The sequence below is a fragment of the Apodemus sylvaticus genome, chromosome 5, assembly GCF_947179515.1.
Source record: "Apodemus sylvaticus chromosome 5, mApoSyl1.1, whole genome shotgun sequence".
Lineage (NCBI taxonomy): Eukaryota > Metazoa > Chordata > Mammalia > Rodentia > Muridae > Apodemus > Apodemus sylvaticus.
In genome coordinates, this window is record NC_067476.1 from 110716289 (window position 1) to 110733631 (window position 17343).

The window sequence follows — 17343 nt, forward strand, 5'->3', positions numbered from 1 at the left end:
ACTTGCCTAGGGAGTTGAGGAGAAGGATATTTTCTGAACTTCCACAGAAGAGACACTTTCTTAAATGTTCAGTAATTCAATCCACCAGGTAGCAATGAGTGACTTGCCTCACCAAAGAACTTAGGAACAAGAAGACAAATCTGATCTTTTCTTGGATACCATTGTCCCTTCTGAACTGAGAACAAGGCTGGGTACTTAGTGCCTAGTGAATAAATCATGAACACATGATGGATGGATGGATGACTAAATGTAGCACTGAAGGGAGGGGGTTCTTCAGTAGAGAATAGATGACTTCAGATCATAATGCTATGGGGATTTGGTGTGGGCCAAGTGGTGGTTTTCTATTTATTATTTATCAATTAATATTATTTATTATTTTTTTATAAGCCACTTGGTGGCCTTCTATTTGTTACTTATTAATATTATTTATTGTGCATTTATTCCATGGAACCTGGGGCCTCATGGCATTTTAGGCATGCATAGTAACACCGAGCTACTTTCTCAGCCCTTATGTAGAGGCATTTGAAATGTATGAAGAGACCTTGAATCCTAAATGAAGCTTTTAGAAAAACAAACATAATACTTCCATTGTCTTGCGTGCCAATCCAGAGCTGTGCTATAATCTTGGGACTAGCCCGCCCCGGGGCGGTTCAGTCTGGGCAGTGAGCACGCGGGCAGAGAAGTCTGTTTGTTTCCTGCAGGGCTCATTTGTTCCTTGGCCACCCTTGCAGACGGCTGTCGGCTCGTCGGTGAGCCTCCTGGGCCCCGAGATGCTGTCAGTGTGACTGAATCGCTATTCTGGGCAGATGACACATAGCTCAGGGACTGTCTCTTGTTCTCTAAAGATGATGTGTAATAGGATCACAGCTTCATAGTGCACTTCAGGTCGCACTGTGGAGCAGCTGGGCTAAGGGGCTTTATACCTGAGTGAGAGAAATTGATCCCAAACCCCAGTGACACAGACCTTATTTTAGCTCCTCAAACAGACTACACTGTTACTTCTGCATAGGCTATACCATCACTTCTGCATAGGCTACACTGTCACTTCTACACTGGCTACACTGTCACTTCTGCACAGGCTACACTGTCACTTCTACACTGGCTACACTGTCACTTCTGCACAGGCTACACTGTCTGCCACTTCTGCACAGGCTACACTGTTTGTTACTTCTGCACAGGTTACACTGCTACTTCTGCACAGAGTACACTGTCACTTTTGCCCAAGCTACAACTTCACTTCTGCACAGGTTACCCTGTCTGTCACTTCTGCACAGGCTACACTGTTACTTTTGCCCAGGCTACACCATCACTTCTGCCCAGGCCCTGATATTCCTATCTTAGGCACTGGGTCTATGTACCTGGATGCTGTGTCTCTGTAGAGACCCTTCCTTTATTGAACTCTCAAAGTGCTTTGTTTATCCCAGTCCCTAATGTGAACTCTGTATTTGCTACTGGAAAAGGTGTGTGTGTGTGTGTGTGTAGGGGGTGTGGTGGGGGGCATCGTACAATGCCAGGTGCATAGGAGACCTTCAGTAGTTATCTATTACCTGAATGTAGCCCATCACAGCATGTCCATGCTAAGGAAGTCCAGGAGGACAGAAGGGAGCTTTGCATACTAGTATCTACAATGGGCTGGGTTCCTCCTCTGAACACACATTCTTACTCAGTGACTGCTGCAGCTCTGTCGTGATGCCTCTTTACAAATGGAAGACTGCAGCTCTGGGCGGAGAGGTGGCTTGGCAGTGGAGTTCCATGCACAGCCTTGTCCTTCATTGGCTTCAGTCTCTACAAACTTCATATTATAGCTGGGCATAGGGTACATAACTTCAATCCCAGTACTCAGGAGGCATGGTCGGAGGATCTCTGTGGGTTTGAGACCAGCCTAGTCTACATAGTGAACTCTATAATGGACACACACACACACACACACACACACACAGTCCCTCTCACTCTTTCTCTTTTTCTCTCCCTCTCTTTTTCTCTCTCTCCCTCAAACCATGCCCCTGAAAAACAAACATACTCTTGTCAATGAGCCTTTCTTTTAAGGCTCTTTGTCTCCCCAGAGACAGAATTCTGGGTATATTGAGCTCTAAAAGAGGGTTTCTTGGATTTCTAGAAGCATAAGTGCTTGACTCTAGGGCTGAGCTGAACCATGAAACATTTCAAAATATGTCCTCCTGTCCATCTCCTTGATTGTGTTGCCTGTGTCTTGAACTTGGATTTTGTTTCCCGGGAACTTGCAGGGCAGGTAGTCAGAGTCAAGGACACTGGCTCAATATTGACCTGATTGAGTCATGTTTTCTTTGTGCACTTTCATCTGGTAATAAGGCTGTAGCGGGTAGACTTTTAAAAAATATTTGCATATCTCATTTCCTTGCCTAATCAGTGTTGTGAGAATAATGTCCCACTTTCCATGCTCGAGTGATCAGCTGCGGTAGCGGAAGGCACCAGGGCCGGCTCGCCACAGCATTTCCCTTTCTTACATTCCCTCTCATCCCTGCTTTGCTACAACCCACGCGCTGGACTTTCTGAAACAGAACTCATCTCGCCAGCAAAATGATACCTTCATGGGCACGGCATTTGCTCTGAATTTAAAGGGCATGGCTTCACAGCTGCACGCTGGGTTCAAGCACACTCTATGAAAGTGCTTAGTGAAGGTGCACTCTACCTAGACTCCATGATGAAAGTCCTTTAAGGAGAGGAGGGAGAGCCATTAGGTTTAAGGATTGCTTTTTTTGATATGTCCCTATGATTACTCATGACCTTACAAATCGTTTAGTTTATAGAGCACAACTTGGCTAAAGATGTCAGTGTCTCTTTTTATCCCACCCCAAAGGTGTTGACAGGGGTTGGTGAATTTTTGTGGCAGATAAAGCCCTTTACTCGAGCCTTACACAGGAGTCCCTCTGTAGATTCTGACATAATCTTAGTTATTTCCTTTGTAGATTTTAACATGATCTTAGTAATTTCTTGATATCATCTAATGGAGGGGTTTGAACCTTGAGGTTTGAACCTAAGAGTCTATCCTATGTCTTCAGCCAAGGGAATTACTAAGATGTAATTTGATTGCTTTCTAAGGATGGACATTTTAAAGAGTATGCAGAGGGGGAAAAAAGGAGAGAAGATTCAATGGTGTCAGAGAAAGAAGGAAGGTTGACTTCAGGGAGGATTACTGCACAAGTTTTTTCTGTTGCTGTGACAAAATACTGGCAAGAAGCAACTTAAGGGAGGAAGGGCTTGTCCTGGCTCACAGTTTGAGGGCTTTTAATCCATCATGATGTAGAAGCCATGGCAACAGGAGCTTGAGGCAACTAGTAATGTCACGATCTCAGCCAGGAAGCAGAGCGTGATGAACGCAGGTACCCAGTCCCCTCTCCCCTTTCTATTCAGTGTAAGGCTCCAGCCTATGGATTGTGCCTCCTATAGCTAAGGTGGGTCTTCCACACCAGTTAACCTATTCTGGTCAGTCCCTAATAGGAATGCCAGGTGGTTTTCTCTTGGGTGATTGATATCGGCCTGACTTTAGACACAGGTGGAAACTTGACTTTGACATGAAAGCTGATATATCTTCCTCAGAGACGGAGAAGAGGAAAAACAGTCTGGAAAGAGGAGGAGCTATAGAGAAACTTTCAAGGTGGGGCAAGAAAATTTAAGATGGGACATATGATGACTTCTATCCTTCAGGTTTAAGGAGAAGTTGGGGTGGTTTGAAAATTAGGGACAAGCTTGTGTTGGTCAGATCTCTGTTGCTGAAAACAAAGGACCTGAGAAAACCAACTTAGAAAGAAGGTTGGTTTGGTTCATTATTTTGGAGGGTTCAGCACACGGTTGGTGGGCTCTGGTTTTTGGACCCTGTGGTAGGCAGTATGTTATGGTAGGGAGTATTCATGGAGCCAAGGTGTTTGCATCATGGTGACAGGGAACTGAGGCAGGCAAGGGGGGTGTAGGGGAAGGGGCCATCTTTCCAATATTCCCTTCAAAGCATATCTCCAATGACCCGATTTCCTTCTACAAGGTCCTCTACCAACTCCCAAGACCACCACAAGTTGGTGATCAAGCCTTTAACACACGGGGCTTTGGGAGATCTTCCAAACTTAAACTGTATATATCAAGGCTCAGCTATTTAAGGAGATGGAATATGGAAGTGAGAGGCAAGAGGCAAAGAGCTATGGGGATCATGGAACATGGAGTCCCGAGAGGTGTTCATGACAGTCCCACACAATAGCAAGATGTGACTTATCCCTGAGGATAGAAGCAGTAAATGGTATGGTTGGGTTGGCTCAGCTGGTTTGCAAGAGGGATCGGGTGTGGCAGTGGAAGCTATATCTGCTGAGAAGGTTTGAATCAGGAGAGTCTGGGAGATGAGTGTGGAAGAGATTGGAAAAAGGAAGGCTTGTCAGAGAAAAAAACCTCTTTTCACTACTGTTGGGTTCTCAAAATATGACCAGAAAGTTCTCATGAAAGACATTGATAATCTATCTTTAAATATCACCCACCAGCCAACCCAAGGTATCTGTATGGAAAATGTTATGGCAGGAATATCTGGATTTTACCCAAATTGTGATTTTAGTTGCTGTGTACTAACAGTGTATTCAACAACCCTGCCCTCATGGTTAGGCAGTGAGGGCAGATATACTAGTGACTTTTTTGTGACAAAATACCTGGCCAAAGCGACTTCAGGGAAAAGAGGCATATTTTCTGCTTATTGTTTTACAGGACACAGTCCATCATGACAGGGAAGGCCTAGGTGAAGGCCTGGCCCATGGGGATGGGAAGTGATCATGGAGCTTTTCCCCAGCTATTGCCAACCTGGAGCCAGAGAGCTTGGGCTTTTGCTATAACCTTGGGTTTTTTCTATAACTCTCAAATGTCTGACCTTACCCAGTGACCTGCCTGAACCAGGCATGTCTTCCACCCTAAAGTTTCCACAACTTCCTCAGACAGCATCACCAGCTGGGTATTGAGTTTTCAAACACAGGTCTGTGGGAGACATTTCATACTAAAATTGTAACAGAAAGCTTTGGCTATTCCCAGCTCTAGGTCTTTCTGTCCTGAATGTCGAAGGGATCCCAATGAAAAATTTACAAGGACTATACCGCTTCTGAGCTGCTGCTCAGGGTAGCTTCCCTTCCCTTGCTTACTTAGTTTCTATTCATTAATGAAGGTGCTAAGAGATCAGATGATTCGGCTGAGCTTCAGATGGAGGATTCATGGTCTGGGATCCATGGAGAATCTGGACCACTATAGGCAGTGGGGTTGGGATATTCTCTCTCCTGGGTAGAGAGGCTTCCCCCCTGCCCACGGGAATGGCTCAAAACCAGATGCCTTTAAAGCTAGGTGGTGGTATCACCCCTAGGGCCAGCAGCTGCCCTGCCCCTGGGTCTTTTCATTGCCCCAGGTCTGGTGCCATGGGCTTAGCTCAGCTAAGGAAGTGTCTGTAAGTGTTCTCTAGGCTGAAGTTATTGCCTGCTGTCATATGAACAGCTCAAGCTTGGGAGTAAGTCATACTCTACTTCCTTAAGGGTGGACTATTAACATATATTATTTGGAATTCTTCTGCAGCAATATTTGCATCTCCTTCATTCTTTGTTATTTATTTATTTAGTCACTTCTTCTTTTTCTTTTATTTCTTTGGCTTTTTGAGACATGGTTGCATGAACCCCAGGATGACTTCGAACTCACATGTAGTCAAAGTTGACTTTGAACTCCTGTTCCTATCTTTCCAGGACTCCAGTTAGAGGTGTGTACTGCCACATCTGGTTTGATCACTTCTTTGTATCATATATATTTATGGAAGTTTAATTAATGTTTTGGTTTAGAATCTAATTTTACTTCATTTTATTTTTTTACTAATTTCAGTTGTATGTACTGGAAATTCTTTCAGTTGTCTTGATTCTCTTCTACATAGTCATGTGTGTGTGTGTGTGTCTTAGGGTTTTACTGCTGTGAACAGACACCATGACCAAGGCGAGTCTTACAAAGGGCAACATTTAACTGGGGCTGGCTTACAGGATCAGAGGTTCAGTCCATTATCAGCAAAGCCGGGTGCATGGCAGTATCCTGGCAGATGTGGGCTGGAGGAGCTGAGAGTTCATCCTCTTGTTCGGAAGGCAGCTAGGAGAAGACTGGCTTCAAGGTGGTTAGGAGGACGTCTCATTGCCCACCCCCACAGTGACACACTTCCTCCAAGGCCACACCTCCAAATAGCGCCACTTCCTGAGGCAAGTATATTCAAACCACCACAGTGACTTATGTGAGTTACCTGCTCCAACATTGAAAATCCAGGCTCTAGCCAGCGGCCATCCATTGTGATACAATGGTAGGCAGCATTTAGAACTGTGAGCCACGTGGTGTGCTTAGCTCCCGCTTGGCTTTGCAGTTCCTTAGCCTACCTGAGCCTGCCTGCCCCTCAGTTAAGTCCTTCTGTGTTCTTGAATCCTTTTCATTATATTCTTCACTTCTTCTGGACCCTCCTTACCTTCTAATGTTTTATTTACTAGTTTTTTAATCTTTTTCAGTTGCATACATTTTATTGTCTCTCCGTGCTGTGGGTTTCTTTGACGTTTCTGCTGATATAGCATCAGACAGAGAGCTTTTCCAATCCTAAATGCTGTGTGCCTTCCTATTCAATCCTCTATCATCTCCAAACCCCTTTCTTCTCTCTCTCTCTCTCTCTCTCTCTCTCTCTCTCTCTCTCTGAGACAGGATTTCTCTGTGTAGCCCTAACTGTTCTGGAACTTGCTTCATAGACCAGGCAGGTCCTAAACTCAGAGATCCACCTGCTTCTGCCTCCCTAGTGCTGGGATTAAAGGCATGCACCACCATAGGCAGACAGGCTCCAAACCTTTTCAACCTGGATCTATTTATTATCTCCACAGACTGCAGTTTCTAAAATGTCCTAGAGATAGAACTACTCTGCAAGTGGCCTTTCTAGATTAACTCCTTTTACTGAGCAATGTGCACTTTAAGATTCATCCACCTACGCAGCTTTTCTTCATGTTCATGCTTTCATATTATTTGTGTAAACACCTAGTCTCACTAACTGGTTATACTGGACCAGCAACCTCAAGGAACCTTCTGCCTCTGCCTCCCCAGTGCTGGGGTCATAGGCACACACTGCTTCCATGCTTTTTACATTGGGTAGTGGATATTACACAGTTTTTAACATAACACAGCTATACAAGATGTCCTTGCATTTTTCTATAATACTTTGAGGCCATGGCAGATAAAAGTCATAGTGAATACTTTTCTTGGAACCCTGAAAAGAATTCATTTCCCTGGGTGTGGTCTGGCTCCTGCCCCTCTGTGTTGTTGACTGGAGGCCTGGGGTGAGCTGCTGGGCACTCAGTGCTGGGAAGGCATGGAGGGCAGGATGCTGAGGAGGGACTTGCTCCAGTGCTCGGCCAATAGGGATAGGCATCTGAAGCTGGAGGGTGGGGAAAAACCCAGCCATTTGCTTAGAGTGGGCTGGTTTTATTTAATTACCTATTTCCAACGTGCCCTTTTAAATCAGCAATGATGAAAGACCTCTTTAGAAAGAAAAGTATCTTCCTTTGTCTTTATCTCCATCTTATTCAGGGGTCAAAGACTTTTCAGAAACTTCACTTTATGTTCCATCTTTGTCCACACATCTTCAGTGTCTTTCAGTGTCTCCAGTACCAGATTCTCACCCTCTCAGGAAGTCTGCAAGTGAAGGCGCAGACTCCCCTGACAGTGGGGAAATGGAGACATGTCGAGGCTGAGCATTTGGTTACATGGGCAGGAAGCCCTGGGCTGGGGATTGGGGGCTCCTGACATGGGCTGTCACCGACTCCTATCAGCTTCTCGCTCCATGTTCATTTCAGGTTTTTATGTTGAGTGTGTGTGAGGAGTAGGGGGGTAGAGTTAGTATTTTCCTGTGCTTGGTACTCATATTTCTTTGTTTAGTGACGTTTCCTTTTATACCATTTGGGATTTTTATTTGCTTAGTGTTTTTAATTACTTTTCTGGTTGTGGCCATAAAATACCTTGACAAAAGCAAGTCAAAGGAAAAAAAGCTTCTTTGGGTTCACCATGTGAGGGTGTCGGTCACCACCATGGCAGGGAAGTCCTAGCTGGGGGAGGTTGAGACACCTGGTCCTGCCACACCCACATTTAGCAAGCAGAGCATCCCGAATGCTGTGTGCAGCTTCCTCCGTCCTTTAGGCAGCCCAAGCCTGGGGAACCTCGATGTCTTCCTTTACCCTGCTTCTTGCCACCTCAACCGACTAAATCAAGATGACCCCTAACAGGCCAGCCCAGAGACTGACCTACTATGCCTAACCCCTCCCAGGTAAGGCCAGCTGCCATCACACTGAGAGTGCTACCTGGCACACACTAAGCTCTCTGCCCCCTGTGCCCTCACCAGTGTACCCCACTGTCAGAGCATCCAGGTGGGGCGCTGCAGGCCTTTGCCAGGTGAGGCACTGAGAACTGCTCTCAGGCCTCAAAGAGAAGCAGCAGCTTTAAATTTAGAAGGTAGAGTTGATCCCCGTTTGGCGTGTGGGGCAGGTCAGGGAGGAGTGGAAGGAGAGGTATCCTGACATTTCCAGTTGTTTTGGGCCTGAGGATTCGGGACAGTCTGTTTTCTTAGGTTAACTAATGGCCGCTCTCTGGGGTTTATTGTGATTTCTGTTCACACCTGTCAGTTTTGCATCTTGCCTTTTACACCTTTCAAAGTTCCAGATATGAGTTAGTAGGTTTTAAAAAATTTAAGTAAATATCTATTTATTACATGCACACCCACTACACGCATATATTCATGTGCGCACAAACACACATGCACACACCACACGTGTATGCTATTCTTTTCCTACGTATAACTGTGTTACTTTCTTTCACTCTCTATAATGTTCATTTCCAGGAATCGAGGAAGCATAGCACCATGACATAAAGGCGGTCATGACAAATGTGTTGCTATTTTCCTACCATGTCCTGCCTTGCAGCCTTTGTCTCCTGTTGGTAGGAATGAGGAAAGAGAGGTGGGGGCTGCAGTCCAGGGGCTATGAGGCCCTCCCTTTGTTTATGGCTTTGGTGAAGTTGTCCCCTCCTTGTTTGATAACTGGGTGGGCACACCTCTCCCTGCCAGCCACACAAGGGCTGAGTTCACAGTGACTTCAGTCTTGAAGTTGAATTTAGGACATTGGGATGGCATTTACAGATGGTTGGCCCTGAGCTGTTAGCATCGCTTCCCACGCAGCTTGTCAGAGCCGGCTCATCAGATCTTTCCATAGATCCTCATGTTATCAAACTGAACCAGTGGCGGACCACAGAAAACACTGGAGTTTCTAAGGCAGTGGGCTGGCGCGTAAGAATTTCCATTTCTCAAGAGTTCTTGGGAAAGCTAATACTCATGTTTAAATTAATCTGGGTAATGATTCCTGTGAAGTAGGGAATGGGGTCCACACTTTGCCATAAGGAGTCAGCAGCAAGGGTCAAGGGACTTGGCGCCAAAACTCTTGGCCATTCCTCACAAGCATCTCCTAGCTCAGCAGCTACCTTAGCAAAGGAAGTAGGAAGGGTCTAAGGAACCCTGGGAAGACAAGGAGAGGGCCAGTGAGCTGGGGTGGAGTCGGGGCTGATGTGGTTTGAAAGTTAGGCAAAGGCTCAGAAGAGCTGAAGGGACTTCTGTGAAGGGCCAGCCTTGATGTGGCACAGAGGCCCTGGTCTCTCAGACGGAAGCCTCTAGGAGAGCAGGGAAGGGGTTAAAGGAATCTGCCCTGTAGGTCATTTTCTCCATACCCACCCATCTTTGCTATTAGCATGTCATGGCTCTGTGGAAAGCCGTCTACACTGAGGCTGTTCATGGAGAGTATGTGTATACCACAGGTGTTTGTGTGATCTCTCCATGCCAGGGCACTGCTTATAAGACAATCTGTCTGTGCCATGACCCTGTGACTATGACCCTGCCCATGCTGTGCTGCTCTGTGCTGTGCTGTGGCACTGTGTGCATTCTCTCTCTCTCTCTCTCTCTCTCTCTCTCTCTGTTTCTCTCCCTCTCTCTCTATGCTATGATTCTCTATAAGTCTCCCTCTCTCCCTCTCCCACTCCCTCTCTCCCCCTCTCTCTCCCTCTTCCTCTCTTTCCCTCTCTCCCTCTCTCTCCTTCTCTCTCTCCCTCCCTCTCTTCCTCTCTCCCCCCATCCTCCCCCTCTTCTGTGCCTCTGAGTGACACTTTAAGTCCTACCTCCTCTTCTCCCATGATGCTCCTTTTCCATGTTTTATAAAAAATGGAAGAAACGTCAAAATCTCCAGAAAAGAGAGACATGATGAGACTTCCTTTTGAGTTAATTTTGTGATGTTTTAATATTTAGGCACTTGAAACAAACAAACAAACAAACAAACAAACAAACAAGACACACTCCAGTTAGAGAAATCCCCATGTTCATGTAGAAAACGGAGGGAGGCCTCTCAAATTCCATACAGGCTCTTCCAGTCTTAGCATGAGCATGTGCATTCAGTCTGGAGCTTTGGGGCGAGTAGGTAGTGCAGAGATGTGTCCGGTGAGGTTGTAGACAGGTGGTCTCCTTAGCCAAATCGTACTGACATTTTTTATAGATCACGTAATATTTGAAAAATATTCAAATTATTTTAAAACAGGCATTTTCATAATATATCCCCTAGTGTTAGCTTTTCTTGAGAAATTGGGAACTCTGGTGTAGAAGCTGTCTGCCCCTGAGGAAGGGCCAGGCTCCTGGTTATGACGCCTTCAGCACAAGACTTGGGACCCCAGAGGGTACTGACACTGCTTTACAAAGTTCGAGCCTTGGAACACCTTCCACCTGTTGGGTTGAGGGACTTTGGGGCTTATTGGAGTTTCCCATCTCACCTGTCAGCCACATGTGTGTGTGAGCCGAGACCTGTGGTGGAACGGGGTTTTTGGAACAAACACTTCCTGGTAATCTATGGACTTGGAAGGAAATCTCCTTGGCACCGACTGAAATAATTTAAACCATTTCTTTCTTTTTTTTTATTTTGAAAATTATAATGTGTTTTAAAAATGTGATTTTATAAATTATCATTATTTTACAAGGGCCACGTTGTCTGCATGGTGCTTTATAGGGTATATCTGGCCACAGCTGGAGCACTTCTGGGTGTTTTATGGCAAATTATTCTCAGATTACCCTTTAATGCAGGAAGGGCTGCCTGTTGTCTGAGCTCCCCGGGTCATACCGAAACCCCCAGCCTTGATACAAAACAGCTGTCTGCGTTCCAAGGAGGAACTTTTCAGGCTGAGGCAGAAGGAAAAAGGTTTTCAGAGCTGGTGGGGGTTTTGAAAAAAGTTTAAATTACTCTTTTTTTTTTTTGCCATTTGAATGCGATTTTATTTTCTACCAACAAATTGTGTAAACCTAAGAGAGAAGCACTGTGAAGGGAGTTTGTTAAGTGTGTAAACCTAAGAGAGAAGCACTGTGAAGGGAGTTTGTTGAGTGTGCTCTGGCAATACTTACAGCATGTCCTGAGGGCGTGCTCCCCAGGGAGGCCAGCACAAATCTCCTGCTGACCTCCATGTCCCTGGGCCTCGGTCTGGCTGGGCCAGGGTCAAGGGCCAACTCCCAGACCTCCCTCCCCTTTCTCCTCTGGGCCCCTGCTGAGACCAGCAACAAAGGGGCCAATTGTTGGAGACACACACTTGTCTCAGCAGCTCCTTCAGCCTCTCTGAAAGCCAAAGTGTCTCCATACACATTGGTGTGTATGTATGTATGTATGTATGTATATACATAGTATTTGTATGTATGTACATGTGTGATGGTTCTCGCCCATATATTCATGAAACATCTGTGCAAACATATGCATTCACACATATGCACATGTGAACAAGCATGTGGGCATATAGGTACTGTGAGGATATGCTTGTGAGTCTATATAAATGAATGTTCATGTATGTAAATGGATGTGTCCATATGCATACTATTGCATTTGTGTGTAGATGTGAGTATGCATGCGTGTATGTATGCATGCATGTGTGTGGGATGCATGTGACTTGGTTAAAGAATTTTCTGAGTCACTGTTGCATCTCAGCAGGGCCAGTCGCCACAGAAGCTGGACTGGCCAGTGGTGGCTCCAAAGGCTGAGAGAACCAAGGCTCTGGCTTACTTCCTAGCAGGTTGCACAGTTGCCTTTCTGTGGTGCTCACCGTGCTATGGAAAGCTTGGATACATTTCTCCTCATTTGTCTTCCCTGTAGGAAGCAGACAGACCAGCTCTTAGCTGCTCATTGGACTATTCTGACCCGGGCTTCCAAGCTAGGCCCTCCAGAGCTCTTCTGCTCCCTTCCTGCCCCTTTCCAGGGCTGGCTGTTGGATCCAGTACATTCTGTGTAGAACAACTATGAGATGTCCTGACGTCATCACCATTCTGACTTAGTCCCCACTGAGCCTTGGGGTTCTTCCCTGTGTACCGTCATTTTGGTCCCTATCACAGACTCTTCACAGAGGTTTGTTGGGGTCAGTGGATGGATTGGCCTTGGGTGTGTCCCAGCTCTGTGTGCTGGCATCTTTAGGACTCAGAATTTCCTTTTAAACAAAATTGTTCCTAAAAATGACAAGAAGACACAAGTGACTCTGGAGCTGGGGCAAGAACGATCCCTGACTGGTCTTCCTCTGTAGTCGTTCCTCCCGGCGTCTCTCACCAGCACAGCTGCCACGGAATAGCTTTCTGCTTTCTTTTCCATCTTGTCCCCCTCACCCTGTTTCCTCTCTGCTCCCAGCAAGAGCTTATCTTTCAACTGTGGAAAAGCCACCAATTAAACTTTACTCCAAAGCTTATCAAAATATTCAGTCAGTAAAATTATCTTATAATTAGCTGAACTGTAAGCCAGAAGTCTTTAACCGCAGGAAATGTGACGTGACCCAGCGTGTGGAGTCTGTAAGTTGCTCATCCTGGCCTTGGCTGCAGTTGCTGCTTTTCATTCTCTCCCAGTCATTTCCTCCCCGTTCCTCGTGTTCTGAGTGGTCCCCGAGGCCTCAGAGAAAATATACTACTAAGTTTAGCGGAGATAGATAATGAAACGAATTCAGTTAAAAGTAATATAAGAGCAACTTGACTTTTAATATTTTATGCATGTACATTTGTCTGCTTTCTGAGTCTATACATGTTCGTGTGTGTGTGTGTGTGTGTGTGTGTGTGTGTGTGTGTGCACATTTGTTGATGATGTGTATGGAGGTCAGAGGACAGGTCCTGTCCGCCTGTTTGATTTGTGTATTAGATGGGATCTTTCTCTGACTTGGGACTCACCAAGTACACTAAGTTAGCTGACCACTGAGTCCCAGGACTACCTGCCTGCTCCTCTCTGAAGCTGGCATTACAAATGCCTACTCCCATATCCAGTTTTATTAGTGAGGTTTTGAATGGGGTATTGAACTCAAGTTCTGCTTGCAAGGGAAGCACCTTATCAACTGAGCCATCTTCTTAGCTCCTGCTTAATTAATTAATTAAGTAAGTAGACTTATGTCTGCTTCCCAGATTCTGATGTCTTGCCACGACTGGGTCTGTATTTTGGGTGACTGCAGTGGTAACTCAGAGCTGAATTCTTCTGGAGCCTTGCTGTTCCAACACTATCCAGGGGATTCTGCGTCATGGCCAGCTGGAGAGCAACTGGGCTTTCTTCTCTCAGTTAGTTCATTTTACAGAGCTCCCCTTTCCCTTCTGGGTTCTCCGTTCTTTCTATGGTGCCACTGAACATGGCGGCATGACATCTGCCACCCTCCACCCACATCTTCTGGGGGCATCAAGGAAACAGGGATGGAGGATGTATGGGATCCTAAGGTGCAGCTGAGGCTTCCGTGTAGAAGCAATATTCCAGGTGGCACTTAGGTTCTTAGTTGCCGTGAGCTTCTAAAGTTGGTAATGCCATGGCCTGGCATTAGTGGGTGCAGGAGGCTTACACAGGTTCTCTGGACAGTGATTATTTCCTGTTCTGTAATGAAATGCTTCCAAAGTTCTAAAAATAAACTGCAAATTAAGTTTTGGGATGCACTAACATTTTCACAGATGGGTATTACATATACTATTAGGACTGTAGTTAATATTGATTGTTTTCTGTATTTGTCAGAGAGCAGGCATACATATCTGCCCAGCTATAAACACAAATATAGAACACCTACTTCATCCTTCTATTATTCTTGCAAGGGAACAATGATTTTGCTCATCTTATAAAGAGGAAACTATAAAGAGCTTCTATAACATGAAGATGTTCACTAGCCTGACTGTCTTAACCACTAATCATCTTGTATGGACTGACCAAAGGTCATGGCTTAGGATTTTGACCATGTATATTTGAGAGGTTCTCATTGATACTTCCGAAAATAAAGAGGAAGTCACAGTTGCATCTCCACTTCCCATTGCTGGAATACCCTGGTGTCACACTTAACATCTCTTGATGTTACCTTTGAATTTTAGGCCTTATTTCTCTACTGCCTATGGAATGGGTCTTGACTGGCCTTGAGCTGATGGGATTCCTATAAAGGCTAAGGGAATCCTCAGGAAAGCCCTGAGTCAGGTGTCCAATCTCTTGGTGGTCTGCATTCATGTGATGCTCCCGTGTAAGAGGTGGTGAGAGGAGCCACCTTAGGCTTGGCTGTCCTAACACAAACCTTGGCATCAGCAGTATGCTGACTCCCCATCCTTCCGCTGCTGTTCCAGGAGTCCTACCCTACAAGTTGCTCCCAACTAGGGATGCAGCCTGTCCAATCCACAATGAAATGTTCTTGGCCTTTTAAAGGACCTTTCAAAATATGATGGTCTTTTAAAAACAAAGTTAAAGTCAAACACCTATCATTAAAAGTTTTATTAAACAAGTTCCATTAGAAAATGTTTTAAGTTTTATTTTTATTATTTTATGTGTATGAATGATTTCCTGCTTATGTGTGTATGTGCCTTGTGTATGTACCTACTGTCCATAGAAGGCTGAGAAGGACACCAAATGTCCCAGAACTAGAGTTACAGGTGGTTGTGTGCTACCATGTTAGTCCTGGAAATTCTGCAAGAGAATCCAGCCCTTGTAACCACTGAGCTCTCTCTCCAGCTCATTACATTAGGAAATATTTAAAAATAATTGACCACACTGAATTAATTTTCTTGCAAAGTCAGCTTGTTCTTTATATTATTTAATTTGTATTTTCCTCTCTGTTCTTAATTGCAGCTTGGACTGACGATAGCCATCCGCTATAGCCACAGGTAAAGTTTTAAAATCTTTTTTAAAAAGAAATGTGTTTTGTGGTTTAGAGATTTTGGTTTTCTTAGGTCCTGAAGAATTCTGAGGTTTGTGTTTTGTTTTGTTTTCTTTTGTGATGGCTGCTTTTCCATGATGTGGTTGGCACAGTTGAAACTGCTGTTTGGAGGGAAACATGGCGATGGCAGAATGTTTTTTAGTTTTTGCTTGTGTGTTGCAGGCTGGCCTCAACCTTGCAGTCCTGCCTCAGCCTCCCTAAGGCTGGGATCACAGGAGCATACCACAGTACTCAGTTCTTGCCTTTTTGAGTTATGATCTTCCTGCTTTGGCTTTCAAAATGCTAAGATCGCAGGCACGTACCACTGTGGCTGGCAACATTTTGTGTAGGACACAAACTCGAGAGGCTCTATATTAGGGGTGCAGATGTGATTTCTGCGTGGCTCATCTAGTGAGTCTGGGTTAGGGATTCTTATATGTGAGGCCAGGCCAAGACTGTTTGTAGATCCCTTTCCTAGCCCACCAGCCTCTCCTCCTGCATTTGGAGGAGATGAATCACCCATTTTTGTCTTGCTTCATGATTTCCTCCCTGGAAGAAGTTGCGTCTTATTAATAGGAAAACTCCCATCATTTTCTAGTACCATTGTGGCAATTTTGTTCTATGAATGTTTATTTCCAGAATCATCTTTCCTATTTGTGTGCATCAAGGCATATCATGTTGAATGAATTAAAGTGAAGGGTTGATGAGCAGGGCCTTCCTGCTCTCATGTCTGCTTTGCTCGAAGCTTCCCCAAAGCACCACCCTTGGATCAACCACTTGCTGCCTAACTTTATCTGGCCAGCTCTTCACAAACATCCCAAAGGAATATTGGATGGCAGAACAAATTTGCATTCCCCAAAGTACTTGTTATAAATTGTGTGTACAGTTTTGATCTAAGTGTGAGATTCTGACAGCTTCTGAGAAGCAGAACAGCTATGAACAGGAAGAAGGCAGGAGTGGCCTTGAACTTCTTGGGATTCATGAGTGAGAAGAGAAGTGTTTGAGGAGACATTTTTGGAGCTGGTGGAAGAAGGCTGCTCCAGACAGCTTCTTGCTCATACAGGGGTAAAGAAATATCTTTCCCTTGTCTGTAACGTAGGCTCATGGCTGAGGTCCCTTAATAAAGGGGAGAAAGTGAGAGCATAATACACACGTTCATTTAATGTTTTACACGGGCAGGAGCTTTCATAAGAGAAGGAAGAGCTAAAGTGAAGAGGTAGGCTTAGACATGGGCGGGGCGGGGGAGGGTCTGAGCTAGAACCGTGTTTCTCAACGTGTGGATTGCGACCCCATTAGAAGTTGTGTATCAGACATCCTGAATATCAGATATTTACGTTATACATAACAGTAGCAAGGTTACAGTTATCAAAGTGGCATTGAAATAATTTTATGGTTGGGGTCGCCACCACATGAGCAACTGTATTAAAGGGTACAGCATTAGAAAGTTTGAGAGCCACTGAACTATAAGGAATAAACTCAAATGCAGCCCCTTACAGCTTCTTGCTGAGCTGTGGTGTCCTCAGATATTAGTATGCTACTTTGGGAATGTGGAGGGCTCAAATGGGAGTCTTTTGATCTGTTTTGGTGATCTTCTTTTCTGTGATTTTTTTTCTCCAAGATTCTGTGTTCTGGAGCAATGTGTCCCAAACCCTATCTTTTGTCTGTGTGTTTCTGAGTCTAATGTCTGAATGGTTGGTGTGTTCGTGGTGTGTGCACACACAGAAACATTGAAGAAGCATGCTGTTCCCTCAGCAGCTTAGCGAGGTTGATGCATCCCCACTGTGCTCTTAAGACATGCAGCAAGCACCACATTGAACTTTAGGCCCAAAGTCAATGGGATGCTGGGTGGATTGTATCCAGTACGGGGTGGGGAATATTGAGGAACGGAATTGCAGTACTCAGGAGGCAGCAGCAGGCAGCCCTCTGTGAGTCAGAAACCGATCTGTCTACAGAGTGAGGTACAGGACAGCTAAGTATCTAAAGAGGAACGCTGTCTTGAAAAGAAAAAAAAAGAATGTTCTAAATTTTTATTGTTACAGAATGAGGTGTGTGTGTGTGTGTGTGTGTGTGTGTGTGAGAGAGAGAGAGAGAGAGAGAGAGAGAGAGAGAGAGAGAGAG

At 45.1% G+C, this 17343-nt stretch overlaps 1 protein-coding gene across 1 annotated transcript in view; it reads left to right on the forward strand.

Moving 5' to 3' along the window:
* The window catches only part of Acoxl (acyl-CoA oxidase like), a 275238-nt gene that overhangs the window by 38910 nt on the left and 218985 nt on the right, over positions 1-17343 (forward strand). Inside the window, exon 9 of the mRNA XM_052183555.1 lies at positions 15159-15193. Coding sequence (XP_052039515.1) covers positions 15159-15193 — 35 coding nt within the window. The remainder of the gene's footprint in view (positions 1-15158; positions 15194-17343) is intronic.